This window comes from Nicotiana attenuata, unplaced genomic scaffold (genome assembly GCF_001879085.1).
Source record: "Nicotiana attenuata strain UT unplaced genomic scaffold, NIATTr2, whole genome shotgun sequence".
NCBI classification, from domain to species: domain Eukaryota; kingdom Viridiplantae; phylum Streptophyta; class Magnoliopsida; order Solanales; family Solanaceae; genus Nicotiana; species Nicotiana attenuata.
The window spans coordinates 357586-375967 of record NW_017670539.1 but is presented as its reverse complement, the minus strand read 5'-3'; the positions used below and the strand labels follow the sequence as shown (position 1 = coordinate 375967).

General features: G+C 34.0%; 2 protein-coding genes across 3 annotated transcripts; one reads left to right on the top strand and one right to left on the bottom strand.

Moving 5' to 3' along the window:
- Positions 1-7129: 7129 nt before the first annotated feature.
- On the top strand, positions 7130-8908 carry LOC109240711 (fasciclin-like arabinogalactan protein 1). The gene is made up of 2 exons (XM_019407382.1): positions 7130-8551; positions 8643-8908. The coding sequence occupies exons 1-2, from the start codon at positions 7308-7310 to the stop codon at positions 8650-8652; spliced, it is 1254 nt and encodes a 417-aa protein (XP_019262927.1). The 5' UTR covers positions 7130-7307; the 3' UTR covers positions 8653-8908.
- Positions 8909-12683: 3775 nt separating this feature from the next.
- On the bottom strand, positions 12684-16782 carry LOC109240710 (nudix hydrolase 10-like). 2 transcript variants are annotated; one of them, XM_019407381.1, is made up of 9 exons: positions 16536-16782; positions 15668-15865; positions 15434-15499; positions 14929-15066; positions 14263-14340; positions 14119-14169; positions 13929-13963; positions 13329-13437; positions 12684-13245 (listed from the first exon to the last, which is right to left on the bottom strand). In XM_019407381.1, exons 2-9 carry the CDS (start codon positions 15824-15826, stop codon positions 13036-13038), a joined length of 846 nt encoding a protein of 281 aa, XP_019262926.1. In that variant the 5' UTR covers positions 15827-15865; positions 16536-16782; the 3' UTR covers positions 12684-13035. The 2 variants fall into 2 exon arrangements, with proteins under 2 accessions (XP_019262926.1, XP_019262925.1); XM_019407380.1 differs by having other exon boundaries at positions 15668-15850.
- Positions 16783-18382: the final 1600 nt, after the last annotated feature.

Here is an 18382-nt window from a genome sequence, read left to right as displayed (position 1 = left end):
TGTTACTCGAATTTTAGGGTGAACAAGTTGACAAACTAAAATGACATATATCAAAATTTTCAAAGAAGAAGAAGAAAGTTTAGGAAACGTTTGTTTAATTTCCATTAATAAACCTTGTGTTTGGACTTTGACGTAATAAGTTCCCATTAACAATATTATCCTAAAGTGAAACAATTTATTTGACAGATTCAATGTGAATGTAATGATTTGGATTGTCAAATTTCTAAAGTTGTTACGATCTTCTTGTAAAATGTTGCACTTACATTTCAAGAAAATGAGGTCCATGAATATGAAGCACGTTTTGTCATAAACTAAGGGTGGAATTGAATGAGTTGTAATAATTTATTAGTAAATCATAATCTAAACAGCTGTGGCAGTGTACAATAAAAGCTGAGGGTGGTGCAGAGAATCCTACCCGTCAACCGAAAACTTAGCAGAAGCCCCGGAGCTTTTGTCCGTACGCTTCTTGGCTTGCAAAATTATGTGTCACCACCATGTTAGAGCCCTTTATGAAAAAAAATTCACTTTTTTTCGAAATCAGTTTTTGGCCATAAAATTTTTAATTTTACTTGAAGATAAATTTTAGAATATTTCAAAAATTCAAAAAACTATTTTCAAAATTTTCACTCAGATCACTCACAAAAATTTAAAAACAACATAAACTTATATTCATGTCCAAATACAACTCTAATTTTCAAATATCATGTTCACTTGAAAAAAATTCATTTTTCTCGAATTTTATGATTCTTATGTCCAAACGTCCACTTAATGTTATGGTGAAATAAATAAAATTTATTAATCTTTAATTGGTAGGGAGCGCCAGGTTTAGTCGGATACAATCTAGATACCGTTCACCGGGTGAAATCAAAAAATTATGTCTGTCGGAGTCTGACAGCCATTATTTATACACGTGGCGGTCTGTTATTGGAAGTCCAGCTTTTGAGCCTTATTTTCCTCCTTTGAGTCCCCCCCCCCTTTTACCGGCAATGCAAGTCATTCGACCAATTCAGAAATAGCCCTCTTGTTTTTCTGATATTGCTAAATCACCCTCCTCAAAGCTTTTTCTAACATTTTTACAGCAATATATAGCGGACGAAAATCAGCAGCTTTTAATATATGTACAGATCAAAGGAATAATATTGCGTTCTAAAACGAATCACAATGTTGATACACCATACCTAACGCGTTCAACTGTTTTTGCCTTCAACTTTAATTCTACAAATTATTTAGTTATAAAAACTGCTTTATGCAGTTTCAAAATATGGGAGTAATATTTTTCACAGAAATTCAACAATGGATTTCCAAATTTAAACTTGTTGATGCTCATTCGTCATTCATTTTGAAACGGATGGGGTAACATTTTTAATTGGATAAAAATTCTAAAATTTTAATGAAATTTAAGCCCAAAATATATATAAAAAATGTAACCTCTCCATTTTTAACTAGTCAATTAGTAGAGGAGACAAACTATCCATTACTAGGTCAAGGTCTGAAGATTAGCACATTTAACGCAGTGATGTTCTCAAACTGACCACCGACATGATCACTATTTTCTTAAATTATTTAGTGAAATCAAATAGTATTCAACAAATTAGGAGAATAGGAAGATGGTCCTAAAATATCGTTAACGTAAAACATATGGAGTATATGGTAGTTCTTTCTTTTTGACAAGTTAATGGATAGATGTTATCCGTACTTTACGCATCAGTGGGTATTAAAAATAATATTTTAAGCACGGTATATTGTGTGCATAGATAGCTTAAATGAATATTTTGCCAACCAATATTATAGCCTTAAATGACATGAACATTCCAACAAATGCAAATTGAAAAGGAAATTATGGCATGCTTATAATAATAAGCATGCCATAATTTTCAAAATGACTTATTTTCTAATACCCACAGAAAGCTAGATAGAGTAAAAAGAAACAGATAAAAGAGAAGGAATGGATCGTTTTGTGCCAACGAAGTTAACTCATAAGAATAAAAGTGGCAAAAACTCTTAAAATAAACGCATTTCATTACTTCAAATATCGGCAAATAAAAGGTAAAGTAGAGTAAAATAGACCAAAGGCCCTTAACTTTTGAAGAAGTTTAAAGGAAAAAGAAATAATTGTTCTAGCATTATTCTAAGGTCCGGCACTTTAATATTAACTTCACGTAACCTCTTTTCGTTAATTTCAAGTAACAAAATACAGTATTAGTTAATTTTAGAGCTCCTTCACAGAAAATAAGATTTTAATGCATGTTAACTGCAACCATATTATGAAATATTATAATTATATTAGTGGATGTCTATAACTCGTAAAGAAATTACTCTCATTACTCTTCTTCATTATGTAGATAATTTCCACTACTTCTCATCATTATAGTTGTAACTTCTACACCTCCATAACCTCCCCATGTGTTAGGTGGATCAAATCTGGATTTTCTTACCATAATTGGTTTTCCTATTTCATGAAGGAAAGGACAACATATTTACCATAATTGGGTTAAATCTTTTCTTAGAAGGAAAATATAATTCTTCCATATTTGGCTAGTCCTTTTTCTTATAGGAAAAGGTTTGGAGTTCTATAAATTGAGGATCCGCCCTTCTCATTCAGTAGCATCCACAATGTAGTCACATTGGGTTTGAGAGTCGTGTTTAGGGGGGAAAACTTTACGGGCAAGTGTTAGTGTGTCACTTGTGTTTGCCTATTCGTGAGGTTGTTCTCTTGATATTTTGTACTCTCTTTTATTATAGTGGATTGCTCATCTCCGCCGTGGACGTAGGTCAGTTGACGGAACCACGTTAAATGTTTGTGTATCTTTTGGTAGATTTCTCTTTTGTTGTTGGATTTATCGTCGTTCAAGGTTTGCTTTGCTAGCTTCCGCAAGACACCTGATTTTTCCAGTCCTAATAAGTGGTATCAGAGCGAGGTTCAAGACAGGTTCATCTTGGTGTGTTCAGTTCTAGCTGCAACATATTTGACGTTAATCGTGATTTTTGTCTGAGAAATTTGACCGGTGTGCTACGCACGTTGAGACAAACTTTGTGGTGGAGATTTGGAGATGCGACCTGTTGAAGGCTATGTGAAGAAGGTGGATCAAGTTTATTTTGTCAGAAAATTCGGGCCAAGGGGGAGAATTTTTAGGTGGATCAAATCTGGATTTTCTTACCATAATTGGTTTTCCTATTTCATGAAGGAAAGGACAACACATTTACCATAATTGGGTTAAATCTTTTCCTAGAAGAAAAATATAATTCTTCCATATTTGGCTAGTCCTTTTTCTTGTAGGAAAAGGTTTGAAGTTCTATAAATTGAGGATCCGCCCTTCTCATTCAGTAGCATCCACAATGTAGCCACATGGGGTTTGAGAGTCGTGTTTAGGGGGAGAACTTTACGGGACAAGTGTTAGTGTGTCACTTGTGTTTGCCTCTTCGTGAGGTTGTTCTCACGATATTTTGTACTCTCCTTTATTATAGTGGATTGCTCATCTCCGCTGTGGACGTAGATCAGTTGACGGAACCACGTTAAATGTTTGTGTCTCTTTTGGTAGATTTCTCTTTTGTTGTTGGATTTATCGTCGTTCAAAGTTTGCTTTGCTAGCTTCCGCAAGACACCTGATTATTTTCCGATCATAACACCATGATCTTCCTCCATGATCTCAAATGTTTAATGTCATGTTTATGGCATTCTTTTGTATACCTTATGTAATCCTATAAATAGAGGGTTTTGGCGCTACATTATATATACTTGAATACTTGAAAGTAATAAGAATCTCTCCTCTCTTTCTCTCTACATTCTTGTCTATTTGCTTGTTTCATATTACTACTTTGAGTTAAGTTTCTTAACACGTTATCAGCACTTATTGCTATTTTGTTTGGTACTTTGAACTACATTTTTTTAATAAACCAAACTTTTTAAGTGGACTATAAAGTTCTCTTTCTTTTTCTTTTTTCGAGAAATGACTATAAAGTTCAGTTATACTAAACTACAAAATTTAAGTTTTCTTTTTTTGGTTTCCTACATATGTCTGGTACTTTTTGGGGGCATTTCAATTAGCACCAGGAACCTCTAGTCAAGAATGGATAAAATTATTTATCATTTCAGCACAATTGTGATGGTTACGATATTTAAGCTGAAGTTTAACTTTTATAGCGATGTCTAAATAAAAATTATATTTACATTTATCCAAAAGAAAGCTACATGTAACGGTTTATAATACGTGAATCAAAATTTGAATTATAAGACATGTTACTTACTATAACTAGTAATGCAAAAAAGTTAATTACACTATTATTTAAGTATGTTGAATTAAAATTAGCATAACGATCACCTTCATGGAATTCCACATGCATATATTTGTTTGTTTGTGAAGAAATGAGTGTAACTGATCCCGGATAATATGGTAATGCTATTATTCAGTTTCTTGGGATACATTCACTTAATTAATGTGAGTGACGAAGTATTTAACACCAATGGACTGATGAAGCGAACCAATTATTTTTATTAAAAAAACAACATTGAGTTCTTAAATCTGCATATTAGAAAGTTCTTCTAACCAACCAAACAAATACTTTACAGTTAGTAATCAAAAATATAAAAATTATATATTGATTATGTTTAAGATATTATATANATATATATATATATATATATATATATATATATATATATATATATATATATATATATATATATATACACTATTATTTCTGGGTTGTGTTAAAATCCCAACAGAATATCTTTAAAAACTTATTTTCTTAAGCCAATTGTGTCATTTTTATTATACTACTGAATATATAACCTCATAATAGAATTTGGGCAAAAATTACCATCGTGACCTTAGTAACACGGATAGCATGTTTTGCCAAGCTGCAAAAACCAGCTTATTTTTGAGAAGTGTTTTTTCTCAAAAATGCTTTTCTCAAAAATATTTTTGATGAGAAGCAGTTTGTTTGGCTAATTAATTTGAAAATCACTTAGTGTTTGGGCAATCTTTTAAAAATTAATTCTAAGTGCTTTTTTCTCAAGTGTTTTTCAAAAAGAAATGCTATTGGAAAGAAGTTACTTTTTTTTATTTTTCCATAAATGCTTCTGCTACTCGTCAAAAGCACTTTTTTTTCTTCCAAAAACTTGGCCAAACACATCGACTTTGAAAAAAAAAATGCTTTTAGAGTCGGAGAAGCTTGGCCAGCCAGGCTAGAAAGCCGAAACAAAATTAAGTCTACGGTTTCGATCGTACAAGAATCCTCTGCTCCTTTACATACCTCTCATTATTAACAGACCCATCCATTTCAAAAGAACTTAAAATTTTTAAAATAGAAAAAAAATTATTAAAAAAAGGTGAAAATTATCTACACCCTTAAGTTAGCTTTAAATAATTAAGTTCATCCTCAAAGTTTGAACATTTATCGTTCTCCTTCTCTTATCAAAGTTGACTAATTAAAATATCTATTTTACCCTCTACAAGTTTATCGTCTTCTTTTTTAAAATAATGATTTTTTTTATTTTAATCTATGTTATGGACTTACCTATAAACAAATCAATATTTTTTCGAAAAAAGTGAGAAGTAGTAAGCAAATGACGTCTAATAATAAATAAATAAGAAAAATAAAAATTTATAATAGATTAATTTGCTCGTATCATTAATTTTTTTAATTAGCAATCAAAACTCAATCTATTTACAAAATTAAGAATAAAAGAGAGTGCAAATTTTATAAAGCTTGCAATGCATTTAATAAAAATTTAATGCATGGAAAATAGAGGTAGATCTTATAATAAATTCCTAAAATTTATTTATACTTTACATGAATTTCATATTACAGTAGAAAATTTTTATTAATAACAATCAAAACACAAAAATCTATTTACAATAGAGAATAAGAGACAAAGGAAACTTATCACGCACAACAATATACATTATATGCATACGTAATGCACATAATATTAAAATAATATTAAGAAGAAGAAGAAGAAGTTACGATAGAATTTATAATAAATTTATAATATAATTAATCTATTTATAATGTTAATGAACTTAAATTTAAGTATATAATATGATATAATATTATTTAAATTCTGAATAAAATACCTACATAAAATGTTTTGATAATATAAAAACGTATTACATATATGGGAAATTAAAAAAAATAACAATAACATAGATATTGCATAGGATGAACAGAGGAGAATGACAATTGTTCTAAGTTGAAGGATGAGTTTGATTTTTTTTTTTTTTAAAAACTCAGGAATGTAAATGATTTTTACTCATTAAAAAAATTCCAAACACCCAAATAAGAAACAACCGATAGGTAAAATCTATATACACTGATATTTACGTCAAATTATATTAATATCAACAGTGTTGTTACGACGGTACAATTATTATTGCTATTGTATCAATTTATTTTAAATAGCTAACAAACTAATGTGATACAATAACAATTAAGAAGCATGTTCGGCCAAGCTGCAAAATCAGCTTATTTTGAGAAATATTTTTTTTTTCAAAAGTATTTTTTAAAAGTACTTTTGGAGAGAAGCAGTTTGTGTTTGACTAATTTATTTGAAAAGTATTTCTGAGCAGCAATTAGTATTTGACCAAATTTTTAAAATTTGCTTCTAAGAGTATTTGTCAAAATTATTTTTGGGGAAAAATTACTTTTTTCTGCTTCTCCAAAATTACTTCTGCTGAAAAGCTCTTTTTTGGGGTTCGGAGAAGCTTGGTTATTAATACTCCCTCCGGTCCAAAATAAGTGATTTTTTGGCATTTGTCTTGTGGTCCAAAATAAGTGATTTTTTCAGATTTCAAGAATGAATTAATTATTTTTTTCCTACATTGTCCTTGGAGTAAATAGTGTTGGAATATGTGTTAGGAGTGTTTATGTGAGATAGTAAAGGTTAATATGGTCAATTCCATTGCTAATTAATGCTAAAAGGTGGATTTCTTAATCTGTGTGAAAACATCCAAAAAATCACTTATTTTGGTGCGGGGGAGTAGCAAACAAGTTAAGCGCTATTAAAATAGTCAGTAATTATATTATTCCACATATATACACGAAAGTAATAATGTTAATATTAATATATGTGATTACGTGTAAAACACATATTATACCCGTTAAGTGGTAGCCCTTTCTGTAATTTTAAGGTTCGTACTTGGTCAATAAATTTGCAGTCACTTGAGATCTCACTAGCCCCAATAAACTCCATTTATTTCCACTTCACTGAATAAGTGAGTATCACCCTCTCTCTCTTTCTAACAGTCCACTCCTTCACTCCAACACACAGTCGCCGGAATTCTTCTCTCTCTTACAACAATAATAACATGAAGCTTTTGTCGTCGGCCGCTGCGGCCGCGGTGGGTTTCTCTCTAGCCCTTCTCCTTTGTACCACTGAAGCACACAACATTACCCGCATTCTGGCCAAACACCCACAATTCTCCACTTTCAACCACTACTTAACAACAACACACCTCGCCTACGAAATCAACCGCCGTCAAACCATCACCGTCTGCGCCGTCGACAATGCCGGCATGTCAGATCTACTCTCCAAGCACCTTTCCATTTACGCCATGAAAAATGTGCTCTCATTTCACGTGCTTCTCGATTACTTCGGCGCCAAAAAGCTTCACCAGATCACTAACGGCACCGCACTTGCTGCTACTATATTCCAAGCCACGGGCTCGGCTTCCGGTTCTTCCGGCTTCGTCAATATCACTAATGTAAAAGGAGGAAAAGTCGTTTTTAGCCCTGCCGATTACGATGGCCCTCCTCCCGCCAAATTTATCAAATCCGTTGAGGAGATTCCTTATAACATCTCCGTTATCCAAATAAGTACGATTCTGCCCTCAGCCGAAGCTGAAGCTCCGACTCCAGGACCAAGTCAGATGAATCTCACTTCGCTAATGTCTGCTCACGGCTGCAAAGTTTTTGCCGAGACGCTTTTAGCTTCTCCTGCTGAAAAGACATTCGAGGACAATGTTGATGGAGGATTAACGATATTTTGCCCTGGAGATGACGCAATGAAGAATTTTTTACCTAAGTTTAAGAATTTAACCGCTGACGGGAAACAGTCGCTGCTCGAGTATCACGGAGTTCCTATTTATCAATCGATATCGAGTTTGAAATCTAATAACGGCGTTATGAACACGTTAGCTACAGATGGCGCTAAGAAGTACGATTTTACCGTTCAAAATGACGGCGAAGATGTTACACTGAAGACGAAGGTTGTGACTGCGAAGATCACGGGGACTTTGGTTGATGAACAGCCGCTGGCGATATTTTCGCTTGATAAGGTGTTGTTGCCAAAGGAATTGTTCAAGGCTGCTCCTACTCCGGCGCCGGCGCCGGCACCGGATGCCGACGCTGAATCTCCTAAGCACTCAAAGGATAAACACAAGTCGCCGCCGGCACCTGAGTCTTCCGCTGATTCACCGGCGGATTCTCCGGCGGATGGTCCTAGTGATGATTCTGCCGATTCAACCACAGATGATAACGGTGCTGGTAGGTACAACGCTGGAGCATCGCTTACCGCCGTTTTTAGTATATGGTTTGCCTTCAAATTATTGATGTAAGTTCTATTTTTATTTCTTTAGGTCTTTGAAAAAGAAATGTCTGTTTTTTCTTAGGTTCTAATTTTATTTTTCTTTGTTTAACTCTAGGGGCTTTTAATTGTGAAATAAGTGGATTTGTAACGGTAGTGTAAGTTCTATACTGTCTAACAGGCTTTATGGTGCTTTTGCTTTTTTTTTTTTTTTGGTACTAAGTTTTTAGACCCATTTTCTTCTTTGTTAATGTGTCTTTGATTATCTCTGTTAAGTGTTAAGTTGATTCAGAGATGGAATTGATTCTGTAATATGAGTCCTTGTTTGCGTGTTAACCATTAATTATGAATTTATGATAAGCTTTTCATATATTTCCGTTGCCATCTTACTCTGTCATAAAATTTAAATTTTTCTTTCGCTGTTATGCATTATTCCGAAGTGGTTTTACTCAATATTTTTTGGAGATTTTGTCTCAATTCAAGAAGATGACTATTGAATCTATTCAGGTACATATTGAACCGTTGTAAGTTGTAAAATATTACTCCTATTTATTTTATTTTCTAGATTGCTGATCACGTTTAAACAATAACTAAAAATTTACTGGCACTTAGTATTTGTATCAAATCAAAAGATACAAGATATGTGTTTATATATAGGCTTCTATCACTTAATTATGAGCAATTAATATATATTTTCACTTAATTATTTTAACCATGGTAATTTGATAAGATTTGATAAAAACGCATAAATATTTACCTACCAACAATAACCCGTAAAATAATTTAGTTGCTTGACAGCTACATTAACAAATCGATGAATTCTAAATTCGTTATTGGCATAGGGGTTGCGGAAACTGAAAGAGATGAATTTTGTTGCTACCATGCTTTTGTGGAGTACTTTTTAATTGGCTCACTGATCTCTAGGTTTCAAACTCAAATTTGAGATTCCTTCTAGAAATGGTCATTGAAATTAGAGCATCGACTCAATTGTCCAGAGAATTCTGGCCTTTCAATGTTTGATCATGGAATTAGCAGTTGGGTTAGGCACCGTTTGAAGCCCTGTTAGGGACTGTGACTTATGATAAAGTTGGTAAGGCCCACTAACTGCAAAATGCAGTACTAATAACTGACCGACCTTTTCTTGACAATGAGTCCTATATATTTGTTCCTGCGTTTCTCCACTTTTCAGTTTCAATCTAGAAATACAAAAATTCCTGTGACAGAGAGCACTTTTTTAAGAGAAGTTTTATTGTGTGTCTCACACAACTTATGTAAGTTGTGTAAGTCTTCTTTTTCTCTCACAAATTTGTGGACCCCAATCTTACACTTCTGGGTCCACAAAACTGTGAGACAAGAAAGATGCCTCATACCGCTAATGTCAGTTGTATAAGACGCAAAATAAAATTTTCCCTTTTTTAATGAGCCTTATGCAGCAAAATTTTTAAGAGGTGATGGATTCCAAATACAAATGGTTATACCAACAAAAAAGGTAGTGCTATACTGCCCTTGGATTCATCTTCACTTCAAAATAGTAACTTTATTAGTCCAAAAATAATGATAAAGCTCGAAATAAGATCAACTCATCTAATAGTACTTTCTAAATAACTATAGTGTCATCTAAAAAGCCTAATTATTAACTGCTGATTAAAGAAAATCAGCCCTGAGGAGTCAACAAGCAATATTCCGAGACTCAAAACAAGGCACCAAGTTCAATATTCAGTTAACAGGTCTTGTGACTAACACTGTCTCTTGCTTGTAGAAGTAGATCCCACTGAGGACCAGGCTACAGCCGCATTTAGAATGGCCTCCTACTCCCCCTATCACAGTATTTATGCCTAACAGTTCAGAGTTGGATATGTATTTACTCTTCAATCCGCTCTCTTTCATGTACATAATTATAAAGCAGTGGAATGATTGACCTTCGGATTCCCCAATGTTGGTTCTCCAAAATTTCATGAATCATTACAGATTCATCAGCTCATCTTTACTAAAGCTTTTGTTTATCGACGAGGCACAAACCAATCGATTGGTTCCTAAGAGAGAGTGTGGGTTGGGTCTTGGGTGGGGCGGGGGCGTGAGGGGTGCTTAAGTTTCTTTTGGTTTACGTTGCATTAGACAAATGGAAATAGTAAAAGGAATCATTTATGCCCAAAACTAAACCACCACCACCCCTCGCGCACGATCCCCGGCGATTACAGCTAAAACACAAAATTGGCTCCAAAAAAAAGTTTTCTATTGCAAAACTGTGTCTAAAGTGAAAACACAAAAGATAACCTAAGACCATCTCCAAATTTCACACCAAAATGGTGTAACACCAAATTTACTCCAACCATTACACCATTTTTTACACCAAAAAAGAATAGTTCTTCTCTCTCTTCTATATTATATTATTATCTTCTATTTATTTTTTATTTTTTATTTCCTTCAAACAAATTCCATCTTTTTTCTTTTTTCCATATTCATCATATATAATTCACATTCACCACTTATATAATCATTTATTACAAAATTAGTTTAAAGGATAAATCAACTAAAAGTGAAATCATTGATAAAAGATAATTAAATAAATATTACATCATATATACAAAAATTAATATATCAAAAAAAGGATATAAAATTAAAATTATAAAGATCTTAATATAAAAATTAATTATATACACAATATATGATAAATTAAAAGTCCAAAAAAAAAAATAAAAAGATGAATAAAATGATAATAAATCAAATTTGGTGTTGATGAATAGTGTTGCACCAAATTTGGGTTAAAATATCATGGTATAGCCAGTTTTCACACTGGTCAATGAAAAATAGCCAGCGTTTATCAAGTCAATGAAAAATAGCCACTATTTTGCTGCAACAGGAACCGGTCCAGTATAATATACGGGAGTTCTGGTGCATTTGTGTACGAACTCCGACATATTATGCTGGACCGGTATACTTTGCTAACTCCTGTAAAATTTGCGGGAGACTGGAGCACCAGTGCTCCAAACTCCACTATATTATACTGGACAATTATACTTGCTGGAACTCCCGTAAAATTTGCGGGCGTATTTTTTCGGATTTTGAACAGTGTTTTCGCTCAGATTTAAAGTGGCTAATTTTCGATGACTTTTGAAACTTGGCTATTTTTCAACGACCAGTGGTAAATCTGGCTATTTTTGAATTTCTCCCCAAATTTGGTGCGACACTATTCACACACTATAATGGTGAAAAATTTGGTGTTCCATTGGAGCCAAAAAAAAAAACACCAAATTTTATACCAAATTTAAATTTGGTGCAAAAAATAGTGCACTTGCCCTAAGGGTGAAAACTAACGACTGAAATTTGAAAGAACTACGCAAAAACATTTGTCAGAAAATGCTTTTTAAAAAATCTAAATATCTTTTTGAAGAGGCTGCCTAAGGCTACTGAGCAACTCTCTATCTTAAATCACATTATTTGTTAGAAAAAATATTGCAGAATATGGGGACGAAATACACTGGCTTTGATAGTGTATCACTATCTTTAAGGAATTTAAACCTCTCACGTCATTGCTGTAGGGATGGCAGCACAATTCCTCCCAGAATTTACAAAGCCAACGAAATTCGAATAGCTGCAATTAATCCGCATTTTCCACAAGAACAAACTTTATGAGTTGTAAAAAATCGAAAGAGAGAGGAAGAAATTTTTTTATAGTTGTTGATGTTTATAGTTTTTGGAGAGACAACGGGTACTTATAATACCTCTAGGAGCTCTTGGAATCAACGGGTATCTTTTATAACTAATAGTCACTTTTTTAAATTTAAAATAGAACTATTAAAACATTTTGAATAATTAATAAAAACTTTTTAATTAAAAAAAAATAGGTGATTAAAATAAAATTAATACTCCTATATAGCCACAATTAGTTTCCCTTCAAATATCCCTCAAATAATTCAAACCAAATAAGACAAGAAGTGTTTAAAAGCACTTCTACCTTTCTCTATTTTCCCAACGAGGAACAAGCTTCCTTTTCTCAAATGTTAACACATCAACACTAACTAATCTAACATTATTATAGGCAAAATAGTAGCAATGTAAAACCTTTTCATAAATTAGTACCTCATCATCAGGATTCCTTAATTTTTTCCTTCCGTTCAGTGTAGTCAATACAGCTACACACTCGGGAAAAAAAATACAATTACACTCCTCCAACAAAGTATTTGCTCCATAGGTAAGAATTTTACATGAGAAATTACTACTTAGATGAACAAAGAATAAGAGAAGAAGCAAGCAAATTGGAATAAGTATGCTTGCTGTGGTTCATTGGATACACTGCGTAAAATGAGGCATACAAAGACTTGGAAAATACATTTTATTTCGGTGTACAAGCAATTATAGGAAAAACAGAAGATCTATGCTACCAATACCATTTATCCTACTTCTTTAGTTTAGAGAACTACTAGTATTAGAATGAAATCAGACCTGAATAGAGCGGTATAGAAAAAGTCATACCGTTAATCTGGCAAATGTGATTGCCCCACTCTGTTTCTTCATGGATGAATTGCAGAGTTTTCCTGGACCAGACCATCTTCATTGAAATAAAGGTAACTCGTAGGATCATCAAAATAAGATTTAATCGGCACAGGAGTAAACCCCAGGTAACTCCCTTCTGCCTTTGCCAAGCACAGATCTTTGATGTATTTGAAAATGCCATGTTTCAGAACAAAAGGTTGAGCAGCATACTCTTCTAGTGACATCCACTGCAACGCAGTAAGATCGCATAACATTTGTTAAATAGGATTTGAGAATACTGTAACAAATCCGTAAAACAAACTAGAAATACCTGAACTGCCTCAATTTCTAAATCTTGCTTTTGTAAGTTAAACGTAAGAGGGCGCATCATGCAAATGAAGAATAAGTCCGACTTTCCAAAGAATGACTTGTGCATCTGCCTGTCAACAGAAATGTCATGACCCCAACGTATTCTAGGTTCTGAAAAATTAAGAAATTTTACACCAATCCTTGAGATACTCCTCCTAGTCAATAAGTCCATTTAATCAAACATGAATCCTCCAATGCATTATAAAGTAACACCTTATAGAACTTTAAAAAGATTAAAACTTCTGAACTTTCTTTTCAAAAGGTAGTTTGATTTTCACCGTGGAAGGTGGTTAACTTAGGTAAACTAAAGAAGATAGTCAATTTGGAGGAGAGGCAATAGTATCATGCAAAAATTTTCTGCACTGGCACTGCTTTTTATTTTCTTTACACATGATATATCACAATGAGTAAACCCACAACCATGTGAAACAAAGAACCAAGGTATATCACATTAAACTTGAATCGATTCTGTTCTTTTGCCTGTGCGAATGGGTTAGCCACTAAATGAAGAACTGATATACATACATAGTCAAATAATCAAACAAATGCACGAGTTTCCTACCTGAATGCAAGCACTTCCAGAAATTCTGTATCAATCTGCACCAAAAGAAACCCAGATAATCTCAGAGAAACAATAACGGTCAAATGTACGGCAGAAAACTTAGATGCATTGATAGATTGATTCATTATGTAGCATTTTAGGTCAACTTTAACTGTTGGATGTTTCAGTTTTGTATATAAGATATACTTACTCCTGTTTCTTCTTTTACTTCCCTTATTGCAGCTTCAAATACATCCTCACCCTGCAGAACAAAAGCTTAAAATACAGTTTAAGACTTACAAGTTGATATATGACTTGTATTTAAAGCTGACTTTAGCTTCAACATTGAGCATACCTCTTCAACAACACCAGTAGGGATCTTCCACATCCCCATTCCCTTCATTCTGCCACTACTTTCTTGGACAACAAGCAACTGAAAACAAGAGTTTGCAGTTAAGAGAATGGGTGGCAAACCTATGAAATAATTACCTCCAATATGCTTAAGCATAGTGGCCCAAGCAAGAGGGATGTTTCTAATGATAAAGATATGCTTTGTTCGCGGAGAGTTACCACAGAGAACAAGTACATCTAGTTAGACAGAAAGATATCTGCAAAATAGGTTAGTGGATTTTACCAAATATGATGCTAAATAGCTCTTATTTTTTTACAGGCTATTTAGTGGCAAGTGCACTCACAATCACTCTCCTTAGACTAAGAGGGGTAAGATGTTAGCAGAGAATCAAGATTTGACAAATAGGAAATGAAGAGCCCAAATTTTCCATATGCATGAAGTGACAATAACGCCAGCTTTATCACAGCAGGTAGACTTTAACGCAACCATTAGATCATCTTCAAAAGCAATTTGATGCATCAGGACTATGATATACTATTTTAGGTAACATAAATCTGACATTCAAGGAGGGAAATATCATATCGAGAATTAGAACAGATACGGACTAAGTGAAGTATTATGTCCATGTGGGTAACTACTAGAGCGGAATTTATAGCAGCTTTTAACTACCTCTCTTTTCTCATTCAAGACGACAGCACCAATACCCACTCGATGTGAGGCATTTGCAGGGATTGTATTCCCAGTTTCAGGGATCCAATACACAAGCATCAAGTAATGAGGTTCTGCATGGTGGTACCAAAACCCTTCCTGCATCCAGTGTTAAAGATTAGGATTAGCGTGATTGAACGGATAATATATTATTTCTCAACCCAAAGGATGATATAAGCGGCAGTTTTGACTTATGAGTTTGTGAAAACAAGGTCGGTAAATACTTTACTGCTGTAGATTTCAAAGAACAAAAATAAGTAATTCCAATTTGGATCAAGAAAACATTGTTTCATTATACCATGGCTTGGGTTTCACTGAAAATTTATTTGTTCGAAACAAACATTAGATACCTCTGAAAATTGCAAATTCTATGACACATTGAAGTATCTTAGCTGGAATTCCATGTACTTCTTTTATCAGGATGAACTATAACGTCCAAGTTAGAAAAACGTAAAGAAGACATTACCTTAACTGCAGGTTCAACCAGATTTGCAAGTTGAATGGGCATTTTAATCCACACGCCCTTTTTCCCCTGCAAGATAATACATGTAGAAAAGAATTGAAAGAGAAAAAGGGAAGCAAAGTCAACCATATATTACACAGGTATTCCAGAACACTGCTCTCATTGACTATATTATCACGTGTAAACAGAACATTAAGCAAATCTCTGCTCCTAATAAGAGTAACTAGATCAATATACCTGCAGCTTCCATTGATGTAACGAACTTCTAAGCATGTTATGAAAGATATTTGGGTCCATATGCTCCTCTAGTTCTACTATAACGCCTCCATGGTCATCATTTACCGCTGGAAGCAACTGTACCTTTTTAACACCATTTTGAACTAACATTTGCTCCATAAGATATCAATTTAGTCCCAAGTTCTGCAGCCAAATTTTCTAATGAAGCACCTGATCAACACAACAGGCTAGAAATGCAAAGAAACTCGCATGCCTATATGACTTCTGACTTCTGCTAACAATTTTGCGCCAAGCTAATTGATAGTGATAATTAATTAGCAAAAGCAAGAGCTAAAGCTCCTGCAGTGAAACTTACACATTTCATGATGCTTAAAACCATTACAACTAGGACTATATTGTTGAATTGAATTATGTGAATCGCGTCGTTTAATATCATAAATTTTTAGAGAAGGCATACTTTATTCATTTGAATTATGCCTGCAACACACCCTCTCAGGTGCGGACGTGAATTTTTTATTTTTATTTTTTAATAATTTCTGTAATGGACGATGGTGAATTTCCAACCCAAAGCATCTGGCATGTTGAATAGGTGATGGAATTTAAAAAGGACAGTTTAGTTTACACAATTCAGCAAAAAAGTTTAGCAGCAATGAGCAAACAAAAATTTTAACAGGCGCTTTCTGAAACATAAAAAAATACATAGTTAGAAAGAGAAGGTAGAATTAATTGCGAAATGATTGGTAAAATTGTTCCAAACCTCTTAAATGAATGCAAGTGACACTGTCCATCTTTGACCAACCAAATATACTTCTAGATATTTAAAAAAAGAAAAAAACATAAATGACAGACTGATAAATTTGAAAAGTACCTTCAAAATGGAGCTCAACAGTAAGACGTAGGGTTTTCGAAGCTGAAAAAATTGGGAAGAATGGAGAGTTTTGCTACTGATATGAAGTAAATGTGATGCTACTATGGTAGTTCTGCACACGAAGTTGAAGACGGAGGAGTTTAAATAGACAGGTGCCTACCCATGCTCCAAATGCGTGATGATGGCCTTCCCACCACGATCACCGCGCCTCTCAGTTAGTTGATTGCGTCATCTGGGTCCCGTTTCCTAAAGCCGCCAGCACAAGACGTGGTGGGAGTTTATATGCAATAAAACGGGACCCGCCCGCTTTTCCGGGATAAATCGATGGGCCAGACAATTATGCGGGTGGGGGTGATTTGGGGCATTTGTATTTTTTTGTGTCACGTTTTAACCTGTGTCCGTTTTGTAAAAAAAATTGCAAGCGTACGTGCTTTTTCGCATAACTTCAGCATACGGGGGTGAAGTAGCAAAGGCAATCACGCAAAACTTCAGCATTCTAGTAGCCAGGCCTGAAGTTCAACTCTAGAGCTGAAGTTTTTGTTTGGTAACTGGCAAACGTTTTTATTTTGTAACTGGCGAACTTCAGCTCTATAGCTCAAGTTTTTGTTTGTAACTGGCGAACTTCAAGCTCTAGAGCTGAAATTTTTGTTTTTGTAACTGGCAAACTTCAGCTCTAGAGCTGAAGTTTTTGTTTTGTAACTGGCGAACTGGCTGAAGTTTTTGTTTTGTAACTGACGAACTGGCAAACTTCAGCTCTAGAGCTGAAGTTCTTGTTTTGTAACTGGCAGTTCTAGAGCTCTGGAGCTGAAGTTTTTGTTTGTCTTTTTTTTTCTTTTTCAAATTCACAAAGCAGCATTCATTTTGCCATCTTTCGCCAGAAGTATGATCGAGTCTTAATCAAGTGAGTAATGAACACTGGTGGTGCAATCATTGGACCAAGATCGAGTCTTAATCAAGTTAATAAATAAGTGAAATGAGACGTATTGTATGAAAATTCTGCAGTAATTATCATAATTTTCAATTCACCAATTATTGTAAAATTCTTTCTCTGTGGTGTTTGGTACTTCAATATAAATTTTCCAGCTGAAGTTTTGAATCGACGTTCCAACTCAATCCTCGCAAATCAGTTGCTTATTTTTCTTTTAGTGTACTTAGTAAACTAATTAGGATCGACGCTTCCATAAAAGAAAGAGGTTGAGGGCGGATATAACTTTGAGGAGGAGAAGGAGGAGGAGAAAGGGGCTGAAGTTGTTTAAAAAGTGGGTACAAGTTAAAAGTTTTAAAAAAATGAGTATAGGTTAAATGGGGGCGACCAAATAAGGCGCTCCGTGCAATTTTTACGGGTGATTTGCACGAACAGGATACTTTGGTACCACTCTTATTAGATCTTCTTTGTCCATAGGCTGAACTTAAAATTTAATAAATATTGTTTCTCGCTTATCTCATGTGGAATTCTTTTGACTTTTGGGGTGTGTTTGTACGAAGGAAAATATTTTCCAATTTTTCCATGTTTGGTTGGCTTAAATATTTTGGAAAATATTTTTCTTATGAACTCATTTTCCTCCAATTGGAGGAAAATATTTTCCTTACCAAGACAAGGGAAAACATTTTTCAAAACTCCTTCTCAACATTCCCTACCTTCACCAACCCACCTCACCCCACCCCCTCTCTCCAAAAAAGGCTCTTTTTTTTCCTTTCAAATTTCAGTTTTTCCGTTACCACCCACTCTACTACCCTTCCACCCCACCCCACCCCCATCCCCCACCCGTAAAATAAAATATTATTTTTTTACCTTATTTTTTTATTGCAATTTTAAATTTCTACTTTTTCGTTTTTATGCACCACCC